Source organism: Ursus arctos, unplaced genomic scaffold, assembly GCF_023065955.2.
Source record: "Ursus arctos isolate Adak ecotype North America unplaced genomic scaffold, UrsArc2.0 scaffold_36, whole genome shotgun sequence".
In the NCBI taxonomy this organism is placed as follows: domain Eukaryota; kingdom Metazoa; phylum Chordata; class Mammalia; order Carnivora; family Ursidae; genus Ursus; species Ursus arctos.
The window spans coordinates 52,825-77,293 of NW_026623050.1; the positions used below are offsets into that span (position 1 = coordinate 52,825).

At 39.0% G+C, this 24,469-nt stretch overlaps 1 protein-coding gene across 4 annotated transcripts in view; it reads left to right on the top strand.

Moving 5' to 3' along the window:
- The first annotated feature begins 472 nt into the window (after positions 1 to 472).
- Positions 473 to 24,469, top strand: part of SLC12A6 (solute carrier family 12 member 6) — an 89,217-nt gene continuing 65,220 nt past the window's right edge. The window contains exon 1 of one of the 4 annotated variants that reach the window (XR_006407903.3): positions 473 to 2,074. Coding sequence is in view for 3 of the 4 variants with exons in the window: in XM_026480083.4 (XP_026335868.2) it covers positions 1,804 to 2,074 (271 nt within the window). In the remaining variant the exon portion in view is untranslated. Of the gene's footprint in view, positions 2,075 to 16,633; positions 17,474 to 24,469 lie in introns of those variants that run through there. The other 3 variants (XM_026480083.4, XM_026480082.4, XM_026480084.4) reach the window with 3 other exon arrangements.

Here is a 24,469-nt window from a genome sequence, read left to right on the forward strand (position 1 = left end):
GGTAAAAGACATTTTAAGAACAGGAAAAAGAAAAACTTAGCACAACATGTATATAATTTGAGAATATGGTGCTTTAAAAACAGACATCTGCTTAGAAATTTCAGTAAGGGTCATACCTCGGTATATCGTATGGGAGGTTTGTGATTTTTAAAGAAATTATGAACGGTATTTTCAGAGACGCTTTTATTAAAGAGAGATGGTTTTTGAGGTTCTGAGGGCAAAAGGCATCGTCTGCTCCCCGAATGCCTCCAGAGTGAGTCTGCGCGGGACCCAGAAGGAAAAGGGTTTGTTTTCCCCAGTGCGCGCAGCTCAGGCCCCAACACTCAACTACAACTCCCATCTTCCTCCGGGCCTCCCACATTTGGCTCCTCAGGCCCGCGGCGACCCCGGCAGCGCATGCGCGCAGCCGTTTCCGTCACCTTGCAGACTGCAGAGGCTGGGCGGGGCTCCTTGGCGCTCGCGGGACGGTACCGCCCTCCGACCGCTCCCCCAGGCTTCTCTTCGGACCGTTAACCTCGAATGAGGAACGAGCTGAGAGGGAAGGGAGGGGCTGCGGCGGCGCTGGCACAGCCCGCCGGGCCCGGGGCCGGGGGCGGCGAGGTCACGTAACCGCTGCTCTGGCGTCTGCCCGGGGAGGGGGCGCCCTCCCCGGCAGCCGGAGCCCTCCTGCGCGCGCCGCGGCTCCGAAACAGTTAGCGGCTCGTAAACAACAGCTGCGCGCGCACCCGCATCAGCTGGCGCCGGGATCCCGCACCTGCGACCTCCTCCTCCCCTCATCCCCGGCGCCCCCTCCTGCTCAGCCCGTGCCAGCCTGCCAGGCCATCTCCTCTCTTGCTCGGACCCGAAGGAAGAACGGCGAGGGGCTGACCTGCGCCGCGGCCCTGGTGGGGGAGAAAGCGTCCTCCGGCAAAGGGGTGGCCCGTCCTGTCACACGCAGGAGCAACCCAGCGAGCCGACCGTGGGCTCGACGGACTAGCAACGACCTGCCACGACCCTGACTGAGCTGCAGTCCGAGGGGTCTTGATCCGCTCTTTAGCCGGCGCCTCCCAGATCCTAGGGACCGTTCTGCCAGAAGAGCTGGTGGGCCACCCCCGCAGACCCCTTGGAGACGCGAATCCGCTCTGCCCCTGCATCCTCTGCTCACCCTTTTCATTCTCCTCTATCCAGTAGCGTGGGGTATTTTTCCCGTTATGCATGCGCATCTCTCCCACCAGACCCAAGTGGATTATTGGCCTCCAAAACATCGGGTGGCTCTACACACACCTCCCAGCCAGACCTGTGGGGTATTCACCTGATACACAACAGGTGGCCGGGTGTACACCGTTTCGCAATCTGATCTGTGCTATATTTTCCCGATAAGGGTGGGCCTGCGCGCACTTTGCTGAACTAGAACCGTGGGACATTTACCAGATAAAAGGCTTAACTACCTCGGCGGAAACCTGGGGGTCGAGGGGAGAAAGGCTTCACCTGCTTCTCTGAGACCATGGCACTGAGCCCGCAGCCCTGGACCAGGGGAGGCAGCTAGATAACTCTTCTTTCTGAAGGAACGAAGTTACACGAGATTGGCATCGTTTTGTCTTTTTTCTTTTTCTTAAATAGTTACTGGTAGTGCACTTTCTGGGATAGTGTGAATTCTGAGTAGGACTCTCATTTGGGACTTTTTGTGTGGTGTAAATCAAGGTTATTGAAGGTTTTTTTTTAAAGTTATCTTTTCTATTTTTGCAATCAAAAGTAGCTAGCGTAGGAGGAAGGATTTTGTGGGGTTTTCCTTTTTTCTTTGTTCTTATAAAGGAAAAGAGAATAATGCATCCTCCAGAAACCACCACCAAGATGGCTTCAGTCCGGTTCATGGTGACACCAACGAAGATCGATGACATTCCAGGTTTGTCAGATACCAGCCCGGACCTCAGCTCCCGATCCAGTTCCCGAGTAAGGTTTAGCTCACGGGAAAGTGTGCCTGAAACAAGCCGTAGTGAGCCTATGAGTGAGATGTCTGGAGCCACCACTTCGCTAGCGACTGTTGCACTGGATGCAGCTAGTGACCGGACTTCTAACCCCCAGGACGTTACTGAGGGTAAGTGGAAACACAGATGACAGGATGCATTCATACTGGCTTATTTATCTGGTTGATTGTCTACTGGGAAATCACTTTTCCATTATAGGGTAATCATCAGGAACCGAGGAGCCCTTTGGAATAATGGTTAGCACAATGACTGCAGTAATACTTCGGCATGTGGGAAGGAAAGTAGATTTATATTTTGACTTCTTCATTTTTGCCTCCTTGGAATTGAAATGAGTGGTTTTGGTTAAGGATGAATATCAAAGAATTTAATAGTTTTTCAGCACAGAGAATCCTAAATTGTGAAATTTAGTGGAGAGCTAGTTTTGGGGCTCTATTACAGTCTGCTTTTAAGGCTCCTTACCAGCAGTAGTTATTGGTCGTATCTTAGTTACTGGCTTTCCTACAAAGACTTCAGATATTGTATCACAAAATTCTTTGTAGAATTGTATATTTTACAGAGACAGTGGTTCAAGAAGCTGGGCTCAGGGTGAGGCTGGTGGATCTATTGTGCTATACTGTCGAATGGAGAAATTCTAAAGAGGCTTTTAGGGCCTGGTTCCCATATAATTTTGTAAAGAGGCTTTTAGGGCCTAATTTCTACAAAATTTTTTCACTTTGAACTTTAGATGGGATGTATTGAGTCTCTGTACTCAGGAAGTAGTAGTACACAAGCCACTTCTGACTTACTTCACCACTGTGGGCCTTTAGCTGCCCAAACTAATTTGTGTTAGCTGATTTGGAGGTTTTTACTGCATTTAGTGGGAAGAGGTGGATGGAAGAGAGAAGTGAGATAAAATGGAAAGGTCATAACGTTTTTCAGACTACGGGGTAGAAAAGTTTGAGAATTGCTGTACTGCTTTATATGTTTAGTTTTGTGCTAAATTCTGACATAGATATGTCAAGTAATGAAAATTTCTCTTAAGAATCTTAAAGACTCTTAAAATGGTATTCTACCCAAATTTGAAAACCATAGCTTCAGCTACTGACTCAACATTTTCCGGTGTCAGGAAATATTGTTCCTCTTAACCTAAAGGGTGCAGGAAACCAGAATGATTTTAGTTCCTTATTTTGGTTTGTGTTTTTGAATGTTTGGAAACAAGGTAGATTTGGTAAAGTTTGTAGTCCTCAAATTCACTTATCCTTGACTAATTTATTTTATGGAGATATGGACTTAACTATTTACAACTTCTTTTTTTTTTTTTTTAACTATTTACAACTTCTTGACAAACTTTATACCATGTACCATGGTATTAAAGTTACATTATGGAATAAAAATAATTTATCATTTTCTCTTCCTCTAAATTCTAAATTGTAGTTTTAGTTTATATCCATTGTACTATATTTAGTTGTAAAAATACCAAGTAAAGACTCTAACAGTGTTAATTTTTTTCTATTGCTGTAATGGTCATTAGACAATTTATAGCTAAATGTTGTTAGACTTGTGACTTACATGTTATGGAACTGTACTTTTATTCTGTTTAAAAAATGTACTTGAGTAATGTGTTAGGCTTGTGGAACAGGATCCTGATCCGGGCTGCTGTCCTTATCCTATTTACAAGCATTCTTTACAGTAGAGTGGTGCCATTTTACATGATAGGGGTAAAACTGGGACACGTCTAGGTGAAATCTATGTTGTCTAGGTGGATATAGAAGTTAAAGCTTGGCTCTCTTTCTATCTAACATACTCCTTAATGTTTAAATATTCTGGTACCAAATGAAAGAGAAATCAATAGTCCACCCATTAGATTGCAATTTCCACTGTATTCTCAGGAAACTAGTTCCCTATTTTACTAATGACCTATTTTTTTCTCTTTCCATTTTCTTAAAAAAAAATCCTTATGATAACTATAATCTTATGATGTATTTTCCCCACTATCAGAGGGACTGGTCAAAAATACAATTATTTCATCCTTGGCTTCATAAGCTGTGGATACCCTTGTTAGACTTGGGTATAGATCTTTACAGAATGCTGTTGTCAAGAAAATCAAGGACATAGTGATCTACATTTGTCTCTGGGCTAGCGTTATTATAGGAAAACAACACTGCGTTTTCTGCAATTGATTCTGTCCTTAAGCTCATACTGTATTTCAAAATTGTGTTTGCTGTTTTAATATTTAGAATTCTGTGATTTTTTGGCCTTTTATACATCCTTCTGTGGTTGTGACATTGGTATGATTATCTCTCCTTTCTCCACAGTTCCCATGCCTCCCACATTTCTTCCACATTGAAGCTTCCCACCTTAAATTTCTTTTCTTGTCATACGCTTTTTACTCATATTACATTGCACAACTGGGGTGGGGGGGGTGTGAAACAGGAAGTTTTAAATACTCATGTCTATCTGTTTTAATTTTTTCTACTGTTGGCCTTTTGAGTAGATAATTATCTTTCTGTTATCAAAGTATTTTTTTAAAAAATTTATTTATTAGAGAGAGAGAGAGAGCGCACACAAGCAGGGAGAGCAGCAGGCGGAGGCAGAGGGAGAGAAGCAGACTCCCTGCTGAGCAAGGAGCTGGATGCGGGGCTCCATCCCAGGACCCTGGGATCATGGCCTGAGCTGAAGGCAGACGCTTAACTGACTGAGCCGCCAAGTGCCCCGTTATCAAAGTATTTATAATTGTCCTTTCATTTCGTCAAGGTTCCCTTAGAATTGATGGGACTGTGCAGTTGGTAAATAAATACAATCTTAGTCTGTATTTGCTTATCCATGAACAGTGCGTTAAAGATACCAGAAACAGTTGAGAGTGGGTACCTTTGGGGAGTTATGAAAATCCCTTTACCTAAACATTTCAGAAGGCCATGTACAATTTTTTATATTGAGGGTATATCACTTTTATAATACAGATTTTAAGAGGCATAGTATGTTAGGGAACCTCAGATGATCAAGAATTGAATTCTGAAAAGAAAAAAGAAATTGACTTCTGGTGAAACTCCCTTTTAAAAAATGAGGAAACTAAGGCTCATAGTGATGGTTACAGAGTGGCAAAGCCAAGACTGAAGTACAGGCCTCCTGACTTACATCCAGTGCTTTCCATTATATCATTTTGTCTCTGCCATAATAGCATTTTTTACATTTGCCTCATAACCATCAGGTTATCTTAAATGATTATTGAAATAATAATTCCGGAAAAAGAGCAGGGAACATATTTTTATATGTTTTACACAGTGTCTGATACATTTCATCCTTTTACAATTTACATGCTCAAATACATGCTCCCTGAGGCTCTGATATGTGTGAGGCACTCCAGCAGGAATTACAGGAAATCTGTAGATGAGGTAGTCTCTGCCTTTGGAGAGCTTGTGGTCTGGTGGTGAAAATGACAAGAATACTTCATCCATTCCTTCGCCAAACATTTACTAAACACTTATTAGGGGTCAGGCCCTGTTCTGGGTGTTAAGGATGCAGGACCAAGAAAAAGAATCCAATGACTATTCTACAGAAAGTTATGATCTAATAGAGAAAACAAACAAATGTTCCTATAAATTACAATGCTGTATGATAAATGCAACAATAAAGATACAGCAAAATACAAAAAAAGGAAAATACAGCACATTGTAGAATAATATGATAGAAAGATACAGCAAAGGAAAATGATGAACTGAGGTAAAAATGGAGACGCTTAGAGACGGGAGGACTTGGTGGGGATGTAGAAGGTTTAAAGATTGTGGTCAGATAGTTGGATGTTGGAATTAATGGTTTTAGAGGTGGGGCCGTTCCAGTGTTAACATCTAGTATGCAGCCTTGGGAGTGGGTTTTTGAAGTAGAGTAAAAGTAGAAGCTTTAAGTCAAGGAGCTCTAAATAGACCAACGTCGAGGGTGGCTGTTACCAAGTTTTTATTGGGGGGTGTTAGGTGGTAGAGATGAAAAAATAACTTAGATCTAAGTCCCTCCTTCAAAGAGTCACCTTCTCTCTGAAACTTTTTCTGATTCAACCCCGCACCCAGAAAATAGATCAGTTCTTTATAGCCCTATATCCCTTATACAGACTATTACTGTAGCACCTATTTCACTTAATTTTGTTGTTTTATATGTTATCTTTCTCAATTAGGCAATAAGATTCTCAGGGACAGGTACACAAAGTTGTCTTTGTATCATCAGCACCTAGGATAGTGTGTGATGCTACATAATATTTGCACTCAACGAAATACATATTGAGTTGAAGATCTAGACTAAAAGAGATGGAAATATAAACAAAAATTAAAAGCATTCTTAGACAAAGGCAAATGAAATATACCCAGTAGAGCAGTGATGCTTCATCTAGCTGCATTTTTTTTTTTAAAGATTTTATTTATTTATGTGACAGACAGCCAGCGAGAGAGGGAACACAAGCAGGGGGAGAGGGAGAGGAAGAAGCAGGCTCCCAGCCGAGGAACCCGATGTGGGACTCGATCCCGGTACACCAGGATCACGCCCTGAGCCGAAGGCAGATGCTTAACGACTGCGCTACCCAGGCGCCCCCATCTAGCTTCATTTTGGAATGATCTAGAGATCTTTTTAGAAAATACCTCTGCCCCTTATCCAGGGATTCTGATTTAATTGCATCAGTAGTTTTAAAAAGCTTTTCAGCTTATTCTAAACTGAAAGCCAGAGTTGAAGACCATAGCCCCAAAGGAAAGAGTGATTAATGCTGTACGTATGGGAAGAACTTTCCCACCTGATTGGGATTTCACCGAGTGGATAGGCACATCAGGCTTTCCTTAAATGTTAGTAGGTCTAATGGAATAGAATAGTTATCTGCCCTTGGAGCCATTACATTACACTTGTGTTTAGCTTATTTGGCTGATCTACCAATTCTGTGTTACTGGTAGGTCTCATAAATGCCTCTTATGCTAGGGTTAAATCAGAATGATGATTAAGCAACTTGGAAAGCTATCTAGTTTTTTTTCATAAGAGCATGTTTCAAAGTACCAAGTACTTATCTATACTTCTCCAAAAAACTTCTAAATTTTTGCCCCAAACAAAAATAAGTGAATTACATTGTTTTGCCAATCGAAGGTGACTATTACCCTTCTTTTAACTGTATCTTTCATATTATAGTTAACCCTTGAACAACACAGGGATTAAGGGTGCCAGCCCCCATACAATAGAACATTTGAATGTTGTTTTTTACTCCCCCAAACCTTAACTGCTAGTAGCCTACGGGAAGGCTTGGAAGCTTGTTGACTGGAAGCCCTACCAATAATATAAAGTCAATTAACATTTTTGTATGTATTATATACTGTGTTCTTATGATAAAGAAAGCTAGAGAAAAGAAAATGTTATTGAGAAATCATAAGAGCCGTGCCTGGGTGTCTCCATCCATTAAACATCTGCCTTCGGTTCCATTCCAGGACCCCGGAATTATGACCTGAGCCGAAAGGCAGATGCTTAACCGACAGAGCCACCCAGGCACCCATCAAGCTTTTTTTTTAATATACAGAAATAATACTTATTTTCACAACTGGGTAATTTATATCTAAGATAGATGTAAAAAATTTACTTAGTTGATTTATTTTTTTATAGTTTAGCAGTGTGCTAATTTCCAAATAAGATTCTAAGAATTATTAGGATATAGAAAACATTCTTCCCTTGAAAGGTTAATTCTTTCCTTTCCTGAAAAATCATATTTTGATATTTTTTCATTTTAAAGATTTTATTTATTTGTCGGGGAGAGGGAGAGCACACACACAAGCAGGCAGAGGGAGAAGCAGGCTCCCCACTGAGCAAGGAGCCCAATGAGGGACTCAGTCCCAGGACCCTGGGGTCGTGACCTGAGCCCAAGGCAGGTGCTTAACTGACTGAGCCACCTACAGGTTCCAGATATTTTTTCATTTAAAAAAAAAATCATTTTCTTAGGAGCTGTGATGGGATTTCTCATCCAGGAGAAAATTGAAACTGATAAGGTTAAGTAACCTACTCAAGGTCATACAAGTAATAAACTGAAAAATAGTGATTTAAACCCAGGTGTGTATGATTTTAATATTGGTATTCCTGTTATTACACTTCCTCTATTATATTAACATTGGTTGGCTCTGTTGAAGCATTTAGTAAGAAGCAAAGGTAGAGTAGAAGAAGCATAAAAGAAATTTTTATGTTCAGTGTACATTTTTGCAGCTTTTTGCCTGGCATTGGGGGAATGAAAGGAAACAGTTTATTGTTTTTGTTTTTCAAAAAAAGGTAGTAAAATGACATGTTTCCTGAATAATTTTAAGGTTCTATGTTCCTGAAAGGAAATCTGGCCTAAAAATATGTATTTCAGTGTCTTTCTTTTAAAGTTTTTATTTTTAAGTAATCTCTGCCCCCAGCGTGGGGCTGGAACCCACAACCCTGAGATGAAGAGATGCGTGCTCCACCGATTGAGCCAGCCAGGTGCCCCTCTTTCAGTGTCTTTTAAATAAATGGTCTGCAAATACCCAGGGCAGTTTAGTAATGCTGATTTTTACAGTTATTGATTTAATACAGTCATCTCTCATAAAGTTAATGAATATTCACATTTTGACCCAAGTTTCAGTAGATCTGTTTGTTTTGGGTTTGTTGGGTGTTTTGTTTTGTTCTGTTTTAGTAATCTCTACATCTCTACCCCCAACATGGGGCCTAGAACTCACAATCCTGAAATCAAGAATTGCATGTTATACTGACTGAGCCAGCCAGGCACCCCCCAGGAGATCTATTTCAAAATGGAGTTTTGTGGCAAGGGAGGAAAGAAGCAATAACTTATTTAAAACAACAAAAACACTTGTTCTCTGAGGTGAAATTAACAAGAAAATCTTGTTTTGAATTGTGTTTTCATTTTCCTTTATTTACTTTTTAGAAATACATCTCAGGTTTTGACCGTGTGTTGCAGTTTCATTTTCTATGCACTGTTTGTAGTGTTGATTAGAAGCCTATCTAGCAAGTATTTCATAATAAAGAATGAAATGGCATACATCAGAAATGAAATTCTGAGTTACTGAGTAGTCCGTGTACATAGCGCCAGTGCTGTTTTTGGTTGGTGATCTAGGCTGTAATGACGTTAGACTAATGAAAAAGATGGGCAGCCTTATGTAGGGAGTTGTAATGTTGTAGAAAAGGAAAGAGTGGAAGCTGAGGACTCTGAGTGCACAGAGGCTTTTGATAATGCCTTCTTTACTATCTGGGTCAGCAGCCGAAATGGGTGGTACAGCTATCAAATTAGCTAGCCATCAACTATCCTTCTACTGCGTCCTTTCCCTTAGTGAAGACTCACAGCTTCAGCCCCTTGAAGAAGTGACTAGGCAAGGTAGTAGTGTGTTGCGCTCTAAAGATTTGTCTATGCTTGCACTATGTTGTGCGTACAGCCCTGGTTTAAGATTGCCTCTTATTTTATAGTGAAGTAGATAATAATGATTGTGAGCTCCTCGAGGGCAGGAACAAGTGCCTTGTTCTCCATTGTATTCCTGTTTCCTGGCACATAGTGGGCATTCATCTTTGTATTGAATAATGCATGATTTCTTAGCCTCAGTAAAGCATGAGATTTTCCTGATGTTTTGATTTGGAGAAGTCTTTGTCTTCCTTGCAATACAATATGTTGAATCCATCAGACAGTAAGGTCTTTTATGATATATTATCTTTCAGTTGTTAGTCCCAAAATATGTTATATATTCATCACTGATGCCATTTTATAAAAATCAATTTTCATAGATAATTTTTTATAATTCTGAGATTTAAGAGTTTTAAATTCTTACTATCCATGATCGTTGGTCTTCACCAAAGTAATTGATTAACTCATTAATTTCTCTCTATAATCATCCACATAATAAGGTGTAATTTAGAATTTGTGATCATTTTGGTATATTAAACCACTATTTACTGTCCAGTGTCTGAAGGAGAAAAAGGATTTGCTGATATGCTGAATAAGGAAAATATCTAGATTTTCTGCTTAAGAATGAGAGTCAGTATACTTTTACAGCTATAGCGCTAAATTTAAGTAATGAACTGCTTATTCTCTGCCAGTAAAAGGTTTACAACATTCTGCAACACAGCCATTTGGAGTGTGATATGTAAATGGTGCTGGTCCATGAGCTGTTCACTTACCCTGTCTGTGAGGAGATAAGCTCAGAAATTGAAAGTTTTTAAAAACTTGCATAGCAGTTTGATAGAGCAATTTTATGTCAAATCTGATAATAAAAATTAGAACTTCTGTTTTGTATATTTTTCATTTTTCTAGTATTTCATATGAATTGTGAATATAAAGAAAAATAGTCCTATACCAGAGATAATTTGCAAAGCACTGTTCTTTTGAATGTTTGCCTAACCTTCTGAATGATACCACATGAGGTATTGTCTCCCTACCAATGGTCCTTTGAAGCCTGAGTAACTGAATGGGGGTCGGGGAGTGAATTAGTCCTTCAGCCAAGTCTGATATTTTCCTTAAGAATCCCTGCTCTAACACATGACCTCTTTCCTCTCTTGACATTTGAAGATAAGAAGTTAAAAATTTTTGGAAGTTCTGGGGCGCCTGGGTGGCGCAGTCATTAAGTGTCTGCTTTCGGCTCAGGGCATGATCCCAGCGTTCTGGGATCGAGCCCCACATCAGTCTTCTCTGGTAGGAACCTGCTTCTTCCTCTCCCACTCCCCCTGCTTGTGTTCCCTCTCTCTCTGGTTGTCTCTCTCTGTCAAATAAATAAATAAAATCTTTAAAAAACAAAGAACAAAACAAACAAAAATAAAAAAATAAAAAATTTTGGAAGTTCTGTACTTTTTTAGAGGTTGTATAATTCAGACATTTTAAAGACATTGTTTAATTCAGATCTTTTTCCTGTCAAACAACATCTCTTAATAAGATGAATTATTACAGATTTGTTGTTAGATTTATAGAATAAAGAGTATGAAGGGTTTACAGCTGAAAATAAAACATAACTTTTGTTGCTCAAAGTTTATCATAAATTTACCTTGGTCAAGAAAATTAAAGTATAATGTAGTTTTCTACTTACATTTAGTTGCTGGCTGGCAGTTACAATGATACAATGAGAATGTCTATCCTAAATATTTTGAAGTAATAACTTGCTACAGTAGAAGCAAGTGCTTGGGAAAGAAATAGAAAAAGCAACTGCTTGGAAGTAGATTACACTTTTTTTTTTTTTTACTATTTCTTATAAAAATACCGTTTGTAATAAACCAAATACTGTAAGCACAAAACTATTAATTGGCTACAATTTTAAAGGTTCTTTCAAGTGTGGTTGGTTCTTAATAGTAGATAAAGTACTCTGAATGGTATCTTCAAACTCAAGAGTTAGGAGAGATTCATAAGATTTGAATCTGTTTCCAAATCAGAATCCACTGTTCTTTGCATACCGCTCCCACCAAATTTGTGTGTGTGTGTATGTGTGTGTGTGTGTGTGTGTATGAGAGAGAGACAGAATTCTATGAAAAGGTGTAGACAGATAAGTCTATGTTGTGTGTATGTCTTGGAAGCTAGTCTGCTCTGTTTTTCGGCTTTTTTTTTTTTAAGATGTTATTTATTTATTTGACAGAGAGAGACAGCGAGAGAGGGAACACAAGCAGGGGAGTGGGAGAGGGAGAAGCAGGCTCGCAGTGGAGCAGGGAGCCTGATGTGGGGCTCCATGTCAGGACCCTGGGGTCATGACCTGAGCGGAAGGGAGACCCTTAACTGGCTGAGCCACCCAGGCGCCCCTATTTTCCAGCTTTTTAGTAGCATGCTAGTACCATTGATCAAGCTGTAGTTGGATTTTTTATTTAAAAAAAAAAGTACTATTTGGGGCGCCTGGGTGGCACAGCGGTTAAGCGTCTGCCTTCGGCTCAGGGCGTGATCCCGGCGTTATGGGATCGAGCCCCACATCAGGCTCCTCTGCTATGAGCCTGCTTCTTCCTCTCCCACTCCCCCTGCTTGTGTTCCGTCTCTTGCTGGCTGTCTCTCTCTCTGTCAAATAAATAAATAAAATCTTTAAAAAAAAAAGTACTATTTAATATGTTACTAAAACCTTAACATTATATCTACAAGATGCTGTCAGGAATGAGCAGAATGACATTTGGTAAAACTCGTGTTCACAATGTATGTGGCTTTTTAATTCCAGGGATTTGCTTACTGCTCACTTACTATAGAAGTTTTCTTGCATAGTGGATCCATTTTTAGCATGGATTACTAAATTCTTAAGAATCACTTCAGCCGGGTGCCTGGGTGGCTCAGTCAGTTAAGCGTCCACTTTTGGCTCAGGTCGTAATCCTGGGGTCTGGGATCGAGCCCAACATCGGGCTCCCTGCTCTACCCTTCCCCCCTGCTCGTGACCTCTCCGTCTCTCTCTCTCACTCTCTCTCTCAAATAAATAAATAAAATCCTTAAAAAAAAAAAAAAGGATGACTTCAGAACATAGTGTGGTTCTAGATTATTTGTGTATGGTTTTTGTACAGTACAGTTCTCAGGTTCTGAGAATGAAGAGGAGACACACGTATGATCAGCTCTAACCCTGAGTGATGTAGTGTAACAATATAGTACCACCTGAAAGAGAACCCTTAAGTTGAAAATAATTTCCCACTGACTTTTCCTTGTTTAAGTCTTTTCACTACATCTAATTTGTCTTTGTTTTTTTAATAAATGGGTTGAATAAAACAAAATGCTAGTTGTCATGATTTGTTAGCTGTGAGTAAAAAGAAGCAATTGGGTAGTGTAGCATGGTAAAGTGTACTTTTAAAATATTACCCATAGTAGACCCATTCTTCTAAAGAATGGGCAGGTGTGCTTTTTTTTTTTAAAAACAGACATAGTGTAGTCACTAAGTTTTACTGAAACTGATTAGTAAAATAAATATAATATGTATAATATTTGGCCTTATGTACAAAGCACTATGGGAATAATGCCATTATAAGTGCCCTTTTTGCCCTAGCCTGCCCTATGTCTTACTACTTAAAAATACCATAGTTTTCTTTTTTTCCTTAATGTAAAACTGTAGATATTTCAAGTCTGTTTGATGACTCTGATTTCAAACAGCATTCAACACTATAAAATCAAAGTTCGGGAGTAGCATTTATGTAACTACCTAAATTTTATGTGAAATGGAATTTGACCCATAAGTGATTTGCTTTATACTTAGATCTAGAGATCTTTATAAAGAGTTCAGTGAACTTCACATCACTGTATTTTTTCCAACACTTTATTATGAAAATTTTCAAACATACAGAAAAATTGAAAGAACACTCGTATCTTTATCCTCCAAGTTAACAATTTGCTGTATTTGTTTTACCACATATTTATCCCTTCCAGTGGATCCATCTATTTTTGAAGCATTTCAGAGTAAGTTGCAGGCATCATTTATGCTTCAACTCTAAACACTTCTGTATGCATGTGATTAATATGGAATATGTAACTTAAAATGTTTTTGAGATTCATCCATGTTGTTGAATCTATCAGTAGTTTGTTCCTGGTTATTGTTAATAGTCTATTGTATGAATATACTGCAGGTTCTTTATCTTATTGATGGATAACTGGTCTGTTTCCTATTTGGGCTGCTATGAATAAAACTACTATAAACATACTTGTTCAAAATTTGTATTAAAAACACCCAGACCAGGGCGCATGGGTGGTGCAGTTAAGCGTCTGACTCCTGGTTTTGGCTCAGGTCGTGATCTTGTGGTCCGGGATAAAGCCCCTCGTTGGGCTTGATGCTTGGAGTAGAGTCTGCTTGGAATTCTCTCTCTTCTCCCTCTGACCCTCCACCGTGCACAAGCGTGCATGTGCTGTCTTCTCTAAAATAAATAAACCTTTAAAAACAAAAACTGCGAGACCTTTTTCCAAAGTGGTTGTATTATTTTATATTCCCACCATTTGCTCTACATCCTTGCAACAGTTTTAATGGTGATTTTAATTTGCATTTCCCTGAAAGCCAGTGCTGTTGAGCGCTTTTTCAAGTGCTTATTAGCCATTTATGACTTCCTTTGTGAATTGTCTACTTAAATATTTTTTTCCATTTTTATTTTTTTTGTCTTTTTATTATTGAATTGTAGATGATTTTTATATATTCAAGATATAAGCCCTTTGTCAAGTACATGTTTTAGGAGTATTTTCCCCCAGTCTCTGAGTTGTGTGTTCATTTTCTTAATGGTGTCAGTTTGTTGTATTTTTTTCCAACATTTATGAAAATTTTCAAACATACGGAAAATTGAAAGACTTCTATAGTGAACATCTGTACGCCCACCAGAGTCTATGATTACTGTTTTACTGTACTTTTTCTAACACGTTTCTGTCCATTTTTCTCTTATTTGCATTTCAAGGTAAAGTGCAGATAACAGTTCACCTCCCCCAGATACTTCAAAATACATATTAAATAGAATTCAGTATTTGTTTGCAGGTGTTTTTTTTTGAAGATTTTATTTATTTATTTGACATAGAGAGACAGCCAGCGAGAGAGGGAACACAAGCAGGGGGAGTGGGAGAGGAAGAAGCAGGCTCCCAGCGGAGAGCAGGGAGCCCGATGCAGGGCTCCCTGGGATCATGCACTGAGCTGAAGGCGGATGCTTAATGACTGAGTCACCCATGCACCCTATTGCAGCTTTATTTTTAAGCAAAGTTTTCATACAATGAATTACACTAACTTTAAGTGGACATCAACTAAATTTTGATGAATGCATATGCCTATGGAATCTTAAACTCTAACAAGATGTAGAATATTACTATCACTCTGGGAAGTTCTCTCATGCTCCCATCCCCACAGAGGCAACCATTGTACCATAGATTAGGTTTGCCTGTTCTAAAATCTCGTATGGTGGATTCATATATTGTGTACTCTTTTAATAAAGGCTTCTTTCACTTAGCATAATGTTTTTGAGATTCATCCATATTGTTACGTGTTTCACTGAGCCATTCCTTTTTATAGATGAATAGTAATCTTTTGTGTGAATATATCATACTTTGTTTATCCATTCTCCTATGGATATACATCTGAGTTGTTTCCAGTTTTGGGTTGTTGTTAATAAACTGCTGTGAATATTCTTGGACAAGTCCTTTTGTGGGAATATGTTTTCATTTGGGAGGAATAAATACCTGGGAGTGTAATTGCTGGCTTATAGGGGAGAATACTAGATCTTTTTCCAAAATGGGTAAACCAATTTACACCCATTAACAATGTATAAAAGTACCCTTTGTTTCACATTCTCACCAGATTTGTTGTTTCAGTCTTATTAATTTTAGCCATCATAGTGGATATGCAGTGGTACTTCATTGTGGTAGTGTATTTTTTTTTCAATTTTATTTATTCTTTAAGCAATCTCTACACCAAATGTGGGGCTCCAGTTTATAACCCCAAGATCAAGAATCCCATGCTCTACCAACTGAGCCAGCCAGATGCCCCCATTGTGATAGTTTATTGTACTTTAAATAGCTATTTCTAATTTTTAAAAAAGATTTCTTTATTTGAGAGAGCGCGTGCGCTCAGGGGAGGGGGGAAGCAAAGGGAGAGGGAGAGAAACCTAAGCACATTGTTGGGAGGGGTAAGGGTGGACTCATCTCAGGATCCTGAAATCAGACCTGAGCTGAAACCAAGAGTTGGATGCTCACCCACTGCGCCACCCAGGCACCCCTAAATAGTTATTTCTTACAGCTTAGCTTCTCTATTTAGTCACTCCCCACACAGCGCTCACCTCAGCTTTACCAGTCCTCCCTCAGACTTTTTCTGTATTACTTTAACTTTGCCTTCAATTTTTTATGCTCCTGCACTTTTATCTACAGTCTACTCTAGAAGAGAACTATTTTAAAATTGCTGAGCACTGTGGTATCAAAGCATCAAGTTGGTAAATAAATACTCCTGCCACAGATTAACAGGAATGTGTTACCTTCCTAGATCTGTAGTTTGGGAATTTTCTTAAAGGGGAGAAGTGACAGGATAACGTTTGTACATAAGCTTATATTCACAAGCTGTACAGATTTATAATGTAAGTCATTGTTCGGGTCCATCAACTGTAGACGATTAGCTATAGTTCAGGTCTCTTTATTAAATAAATACGAAAGGCAAGATCCTACTGGAAATATCCAGTGGCACTCAAGTATTAAAGAATTTGGAACCCAGAATATGATGTTGAAATATTTGACAATTTGGTAGTTAAGTTCCTTTGAATAAATTAGTAGGGTAGCTACCTGAGTTGGGTTTCTAGTGTAATGCAGAGTACAAAGTAGGTCTTCAACAACTATTGGCTTTCTTTTCTTTTAAAAATAGTATAGGAATAAATGAGGATTTTTTTATTTTATTTTTTAATAAATGAGGATTATAAACCATCATTCCTTCTCTGTTAAATTTAGTGCAGTCTTAGATGTCAGGTGTTACCAGCAACAAAGCCCTTATATTACATCATCAACATGGAAGTTAACACAGGGCTCAATTTACTGAACTCCCTTATCTAAGTTCAGAGATAGGGCTTCCAACTCTATAGTTAAAGTTATCAGCTGAGCACTTGGTACAGTTATCTGATAAAACACACCAAGAATTAAATATGTTACATGTGTTGAAGGAACTATACACTTCTTAAAGGGATTTTCTTGAATTTTCTTTCTTTAAAACACAATGTTTAAGCTCTCCGTACAATTAAAAAAAAAAAAGCCTGAACTCTTTAAAAATATTTTGCTTTTTTAAAACAAACTTGGACTTTTGGGAATATTAATGTCTCTTCTTGGATGTCGTGGTATACACTAGTGTCTAGAACTATGCCTTGTATAAAATATGGAGACATTCATTGAATACTTGAGGAATTGGTGTTCTCATTTGAACAGTAAGAAATTACTGTTTTTCATGTGCTTTAAAATAAAGCAACAACAGAAGCTTACATACAATTTGTTTCATTTTCTAAATTGATATAGTACCAGTTTCTCTTTAAAAGGAAAGTTTGTACAATTAACTGTTCCCTAATCCTTCTCGTGTGAAATATGAGGGCAGAGGTTGAGATCGTGACGTGCACATAGGGTTGGAAATAACTTAAGTGAAGGAAATGAGTGGGTGAGTACACAGTGGGCGGTAGTTCATGAATTCGGCCCACTCTCAGCTTTTGGCAGGTCCGGGAAAGCTGCCTAAACAGTTCCTTGGGATTCTTGAGCTTAACGACCGTAAGCAAGGGGTGGAGTGCTTAATCCTTGGGAGTGAATGGTAAACACAGTGGAAGGCGTGTCTGCCCGCGTCCACTCCCTCGGGGCTGCAGGTCACGTGAGCAGAAAGTACTTCCCTATTCCCAGCCTCGGTCTCCCGCAGGCAGTGATTTGAGCCTGAAAGGGGCACAGCAAGGGAGACGTAGGCAGGGAAAGTAGACTGGGAGGAAGTTTAAAAACGGCGAGAGCAAAGGATTCCTAACTCGAACAATGCCACACTTCACGGTGACAAAGGTAGAGGACCCGGAGGAGGGGGCAGCAGCTTCGCTCTCCAAACTGGGAGAGCCCAGCTTGGCAGAAATCAAAGCCCTGATTCAGCATTCGGATGAACCAGGTGAGTCCTCAATTTAGGAGTTTTTGGAACCTATGGGGTCTTTTGTCAAAGAAATGCTAACTAAAATATTAAAAATACCTCCTGAAGGATGGGAAGTATTGTGGTTAGTCAACTGTTTCCCTCCCTTGTATATCTGATAACTTCTCTCTTTTCACATTCTGGTTTGTTTTCCCCACAATGAGTTCTGTGTTCATTACCTGCAGGTGAAATTGAATCAGTGGCAATGCATGAAAAGAGTTTTCAAGCAAAAAGAAAGGCACAGTAAAAGTCAATTTACGCGGAATTTAAATTGCACCTTTTGCTCGGACAGTTTATATCTGGAAAAGTACATTAAGGGGAAGAGTGTGGTTCAGTAGTTTTGTACAGCGGACTCTGCACTTGTGACTTCTCAGGTTATTCAGTATTTTGCCTCAGTTTACCAGTTAAAAATTAATTCAGTAGCGAATGGTCTAAGAACTCTTTAAGGAAAGAAGTACAATAGATCATTATGGTGACTAGCATAGCATCAGGTTTAGTAAGTTTGGTGAATGTGATTATCCCTATTATTTTCTCTAAATGGTAACAGTTACACTTGCTGGGGGAATTGTGGTTTTGAATTTTTAAACATGCAATTAAAATGTTAGTTAATATTGTTAAATATAGATGTAGTTTGAAGCCTTTTGTTTTTTAAGTCTATAAATTTCATAAATTGTTGAAAAACTTCTCAAGTATGTGAATAAAGGCTAAAAGAATAACCTCAAAATTCCTTTTAATTCCATGAATCTAACTTTTCTTTATAGCAAGTAACACATAATTCCTTTCTGTAAACTATGTCTTTATGAATTTTTAAGAATCTGTTAACTTACAGACAAGGACTACAAAATTCCTTTTATTTTTTCCTTCTAGTGAAAGAATTTACCAGGGGAAGATAGAATTTTATGGAAAATCTTTGTCTGCCAGGTTATTTTCATTTTGCTGAATAGTCAAGGGTGATAAGTTGAAGTAGTTAGCCTACTTTGAACTTGAACCTGGTTCTCCACAACTTTAGCTCAAAGAAGTTAAGGTTTTCTTTTCCTGATCGTGTGTGTTTGAAGTTAGTATTTTCTTGGTTGCTTATGTTTGCTGCCCTTAGATTTTATTTATTTAATTTTTTAAAAAGATTTTATTTATTTATTTGACAGAGAGAGAGAGACACTGCCACGAGAGAGGGAACACAAGCAGGGGGAGTGGGAGAGGAAGAAGCAGGCCCCCAGCAGAGAGCAGGGAGTCCGATGCGGGGCTCCATCCCAGAACTCTGGGATCACGCCCTGAGCCAAAGGCAGACGCTTAACGAGCCACCCAAGCGCCCCCCTTGCCCTTAGATTTTAATCCCTTTAGGCTTTTGGCTTTGCTATTGTCTTAATTTCACAAAATGCAAACAAGTGAAGTCTATCTGTACCTTATTTCACTTCTCATTGGTTTTTATTCCTTTCTTTACCACCTCTACTCTGTTTTATTATTTCATCTTTACTGGTCCCATCATGTTTGATGAAATCTGCTTTACTCAAATTACAACAGGGTTGATGTCATTTAACCTATTAGCAACTACCTAGAAAAGCTCTAAAAATTCTTTGATAGTAGCCAACTTTGTAATAAGTGACATGCTAGGCTTAATTTATGTTCTTCCATAGTTATTGCTTTGGGCAAAGAAGAAGTGACAGATATAATCTAACTTGAATTTAATAAGGTTTTTTATTTTGGCGTTTTCCATGACAGCCCGAAAGTGCCCTCTTGAATGAACTATTTGGTAAGTAAACAACTGATGGGAATATATTATCTAAATTGTATTTTCTTTATTGTAGGGTTAACTTAGAGGGAAAGGAGGGAAACATATGGGGAAACTTAATTAAAAGTTTTTTTTGTTTTGTTTGTTTTTTAGGATTATGACATTTTTGAGGATAGATGGTGTTTTGGGAGCAGTTGCTTAAAACGTAATAAGTTTTAGGCCCCTATTCTTCTGAGTTAAAAATCTAAATTGATTGTGGTTTTGTGGCAAGCACTTCTAACACTAGCCAGTTTTGTAAACAGTCGCCTTTTTCCATGTTTTTCTGTCTGTATCTGTGAGGAGAGAAAAATACATACTGTCATATAAATGGAACATATTTAGAAAGCAAATCCTTCTTTAAAATGTGTTTTTTTAAAGGTGAGATTTGAACTAGACAGGTAATTTGAGATAAAATAGAAATTGAATATAGACATAATCTAAACTAATTTTAAGAAGTACGTTAATCCCTGCCATGCTAGCTACTAGAATGACAATCTAGTAGAACCCTGCTTAATTAGTTTTGAAGGGAAAAGCAGAAACTCAGACTTCCTAACATCTTTTTTTTTTTTTTTTTTTTACTTTATTTGAGAGAGAGAGAGAGAGCGCTCACACAAGCAGGGGGAGGGGGCAGAGGGAGAAGCAGACTCCCCACTGAGCAGGAAGATTGATGCCAGGCTCCATCCCAGGACCCTGGGATCATAACCTGAGCCAAAGGCAGATGCTAAAGCAACTGAGCCACCCAGGCGCCCCTCCTAACATCTTTCTTGGCTGTTTTCCTGTTTTCCTGTCCTGTTTAGGTGCCCCATCCTATGTTTTTCCAGCAGCCTGTCCATAGAAATCCTATGAAACACATCTGTATTGTAATCATCTGTTACAGTTGTCTCTCTTCCCCCAGCCGACTAACTATAGGTCCTTGAGGATAGAGACCTTGTCAGATCATTTGTGTGTACCCAAATCCAGCTGAATTGCACATAAGAGGCTATTCAGTGAATAGACCTTTTCTCTGCCTTTTTGCAAATACCATGCCAGGTGTTGTACTTTTTTCTTAAGGCTACAAAGGCACAGAAAGTGTAAGTTCCCCACCAAAGGCAGCAGAATGGCTTTGGAGCCAGGGACCTGGCTTTGAATCCCAGTCCTACTAATTATTACTAATTAAGAGTAGTGATAATTTGTATTAATTATTACTTGAGTGACTTTAGGCAAGTTATTTAACTTCTCTAACCTTATTTTACTCTTTGATAAGAGGAGTAACAGTACCTACTTTACATGGTGGTTGTGAATTACATTGGAAAATGAATATAAAGCACAACAGCATTAAAAAATAAGAGCTACCTTTTACTTACTGTGATTAGTGGTTTAATAAGAACAAAAAGAAACAGCTTTGGGTAACAGGTGATGGAGAGAATAATAATATTGCCTAGAGGGGACCCTAGACAGGTATCTCAGAGATTGGGATACAACTGATTCTTGAAGGAGTGTCTGGGAAAGATTACAAGTAATAGTAAAACAATAGAAGGTATGAGAAGAAGGTACAGCATATGTGGGAAATAAAAGTTTAAGGTAGTTAGCACATTGGACATGTGGTGAAGAGTGCTAAGAAATGAGACTACTTGGGGCACCTGGGTGGCACAGCGGTTAAGCGTCTGCCTTCGGCTCAGGGCGTGATCCCGGCGTTATGGGATCGAGCCCCACATCAGGCTCCTCTGCTATGAGCCTGCTTCTTCCTCTCCCACTCCCCCTGCTTGTGTTCCCTCTCTCGCTGGCTGTCTCTATCTCTGTTGAATAAATAAATAAAATCTTTAAAAAAAAGAAAGAAATGAGACTACTTAATGAAGGGTTATCAATTTCATCTTCTCCTCACTCTGCGGAATAGTGGGTGTTAATGCCTTTCTAGAGATAAACCAAGGCTGTGGTAAGTACTTGCCTTGGGCTACATGGTGAGTAGTAGTGGAGCCAGTGTTCAGACTTCTAAATTTTATGTGCTTCCCATCACACCATGATGCCAAATCATAGTTTTTTTAAGAGTAAGTTAACTTTATATCTTGATGTTCATGTGTCCACAGGATTTGGTGTGAGTGTTACCAAATCTGTGATGGTTTTTGTAGGAACAGTGCAACTGAATGTTACTGTTTATTGCATTTACTCAATCAGGTATAAATGTTTCATTCTTTCATTTATTTAAATATTTACTGAGTTTGTTAAAGTATTTCTCTAAAATAATTATTCCCAATCTTCTCCCTAATTCCTCAGATGTTCTTACAGTGTCTATGGATTAGGCAGATTTCAGCTGCTGGGTTTACCTTCACTTGGTACAGATAGCAGATTGGAAGGTTCCCCTTTCTTGGAAATGGGAGTCTAAGGAAATTTTCAGAAACAGACCTGTAATAGAAAAGAAAGGAACCTGTATTGGTATTGAATGGCATCTCTAGACATTAACTGTCAAGTAATCCAAATGGCATGAGAGCATACTAGGAGAGAGATTTTGTGTTAGAGTTTAAATTTTGTTAAGAACCCACAAGCTGTTAGACTGCTATTAGTTCTGCTTGTTACCCATGAAAGCTTATATTCTAAAGAAGGTGATATGACTACTTTCTCTTACTGACTAACATTGAAATAGGTTGAAGTAGATAATCAGAGTTTCTTTGTATTGATTAAAAAAAAAAACTTTTCAGAGAGTGCTTGGCTGGCTCAGCCGGTAGACCACGCGACTCGTGATCTCAGGGTTGTGAGTTCCAGCCACATGGTGGGTGTGGAGTCTACTTAAAATTAAAAATTAAAAATATAAAAATTAAAAAAATATATTTTCTGTAGTAAAGATGTTAAAGCTTTTTGTATGTGTGCCCTTTTAACTATTCAGTGGGGTTTTCACCAACCCAGCTAACAAAACTTCAGGTCTGCTGTTTTAAAATACGAGGGTCAACGGTTTTCCTGAAATATGACTCAGTGAGACACGTTTTTCTGCCTCCCTTCCCAGCCCCTGATAGTCCATCATTGTCAGGAAGAACACCTCCCTGAATTTCAGTACTCTTTAGAATCTTTTTTTTTTTTTTTTAATCTTTCCCCAGTTTTCCTTGCTTGGTGTCCAGCCCTCTGTGTACCATCTACTACTTTTGCCCCATAGGGGAAAAAATACCAGATTGGAACTCATTTAATGCTATAAAGATAAAATTTCTCCGAAATATATATACATGCGTCCTGTTTAATATTCTTATATTCTATACTCAAAGCAATGTTTAGTTTAGGATTATAAAAATATTAAGTGTAGTTGTAGCATATGGTAAAATGGTTTCATATTTCAGACTGAATTTAGACATTTGGCATAGGTTACAAAATAGATTGTAAGCTGATAAACTTTAAAGAGTTTAGTGTGTCTTGGTTTTGCCAGGTTGAAAGAGGAAATGACTTTGCATTACAAAATATCATCAGCGTTATAGTCGTAATTGTTGAGTACCTAGAGTGTGCCAGGCGTGTTACAAATATTGGCTTATTTAATTCTCACAACAACCAGGACAGGCAACCATTAGCCCCATTGTAGAGATGATGAAAGTTAGGTGCCCAGAAATTAGACAGGCTGTTTAAGTGATAGACATGGAACTCAGACGAGGGTCTCTATGATTCGAAAGCTTTTTTTCTTTTCACCACACCACACTGTCCCTCTACTTTAAACAGTCACATAATTATTTATTGCTCTGTTGTCTCAGTAGTTACTAATTCTCCTTAGATTCTATTTGTCTCTGTGTATTTCTCAAAATTAGTTGAAAGTTAGTTGCTTCTACTTTTTCATGTGTTGGATTTTTTAAAATTTGGTGTTGAATATTTCCACATGTAGAATACTCTTTCAGATGATGCTGAAAATTGAGAAGTCTGAACAAGCAATGAACCTGGTTTACTCTGGCAATCCTCCACTAGCCCTCTGCTCCTGAAATTTCTAGGGAGATGTATACCTACAGTGAGATAGGAATAGAGGCTTCGTTAAAGACTAAGTGTTAGTGATGGGCATCTGGAGCAAGTGAAAGAATCTTAATATAACTTTTAAGAATATATATACTACTGAACGTAAGAGGTGTTTATTTTAAAGTATTAGAAAAAATTGTGTTTCTTTTTATGGATCTTATTCTTAGAGTGAAGGTAGGTAAAAACACAAGTCTGATTAGAGAAATACTAATGTAGGTAGAACAATGACATGGTAAAGATTGAATATGGTTGCGTAAATAGTATAAATGATTTTGATCCATTCCATACCTTCACATAGTGAATTAGGTTTCCTTTCCTTTCCTTTGGGTTCCTTCCACTGCAACATCTAGCCTTTTGGTGACAGGAGATTTCAATGGTTGTATTAAGAATGGTGAGCCTATAGTAAGAGTCCTTTTCAAAAACTGTCTGTATCTCCCCCCGCCCATCACATTGCCTTTGTTCATATATTTTTCGTCTGAACTCTTTTCTCTTCTGCCTACTTCCTGTGTACCACAAAAAATTGTACACACTCACGTCATCTCAAGACCAAGGTGACTTGCCTGATGCTCTTCCCCCACTTTGATTATTGCATCAGTCCATATCCATCAGCACATATACTTTGCAGTACGGCCTGAACTTGCAATGGCTTTGTAATTGTATTCGTATCTCTTCAACCATATTGTTAATTACATGAGGGCTAGGGATAGTGTTTTAATATTTTTTGAAAATTATTTCTATTTTATTATGGAAAATTTCAAACTCACAAAAGCCACAGATATTTGGACTTCACAGAGGCTTTTTAAATTTTTGACCTGTTTGCCAGGATTTGGATGTTTTTAGTATTAGTCTGTAAACAGAACTTACTTTTCAGAGCAGGTTCTGGGAAGGTGAAATCTCACTATCCCTCTGTTCCTGATTCCAGCCTGTATCTGCCTTATTTGAGCCAAATGGCCCCTGGATCCAGTGAACAGTTAGGTGCAAGTGAGGCCTGGGCTCTGTGGGAGATCTGTCAGGGAGAGATGGCACAGGACTTGTTCCTCAGGGGCTGGACAGGAGCCTCGGCAGGAGGATAACAGTGGCAGATCCCGGAAAGAGCTTGGCTTGGTAGAGATCCGTGGACTCTTGGAGGAGAGAAGACAGGGAAAGAGCCAGGGGGCTGATACCTCTTTGTCTCTGAGGCTGGGAGATGTAAGGGGACCCCAGTGCCGGGAGGCTTCCTCGTGGGCCTCCACAAGGCGGCCAGCTTGCCCGCTGGACCG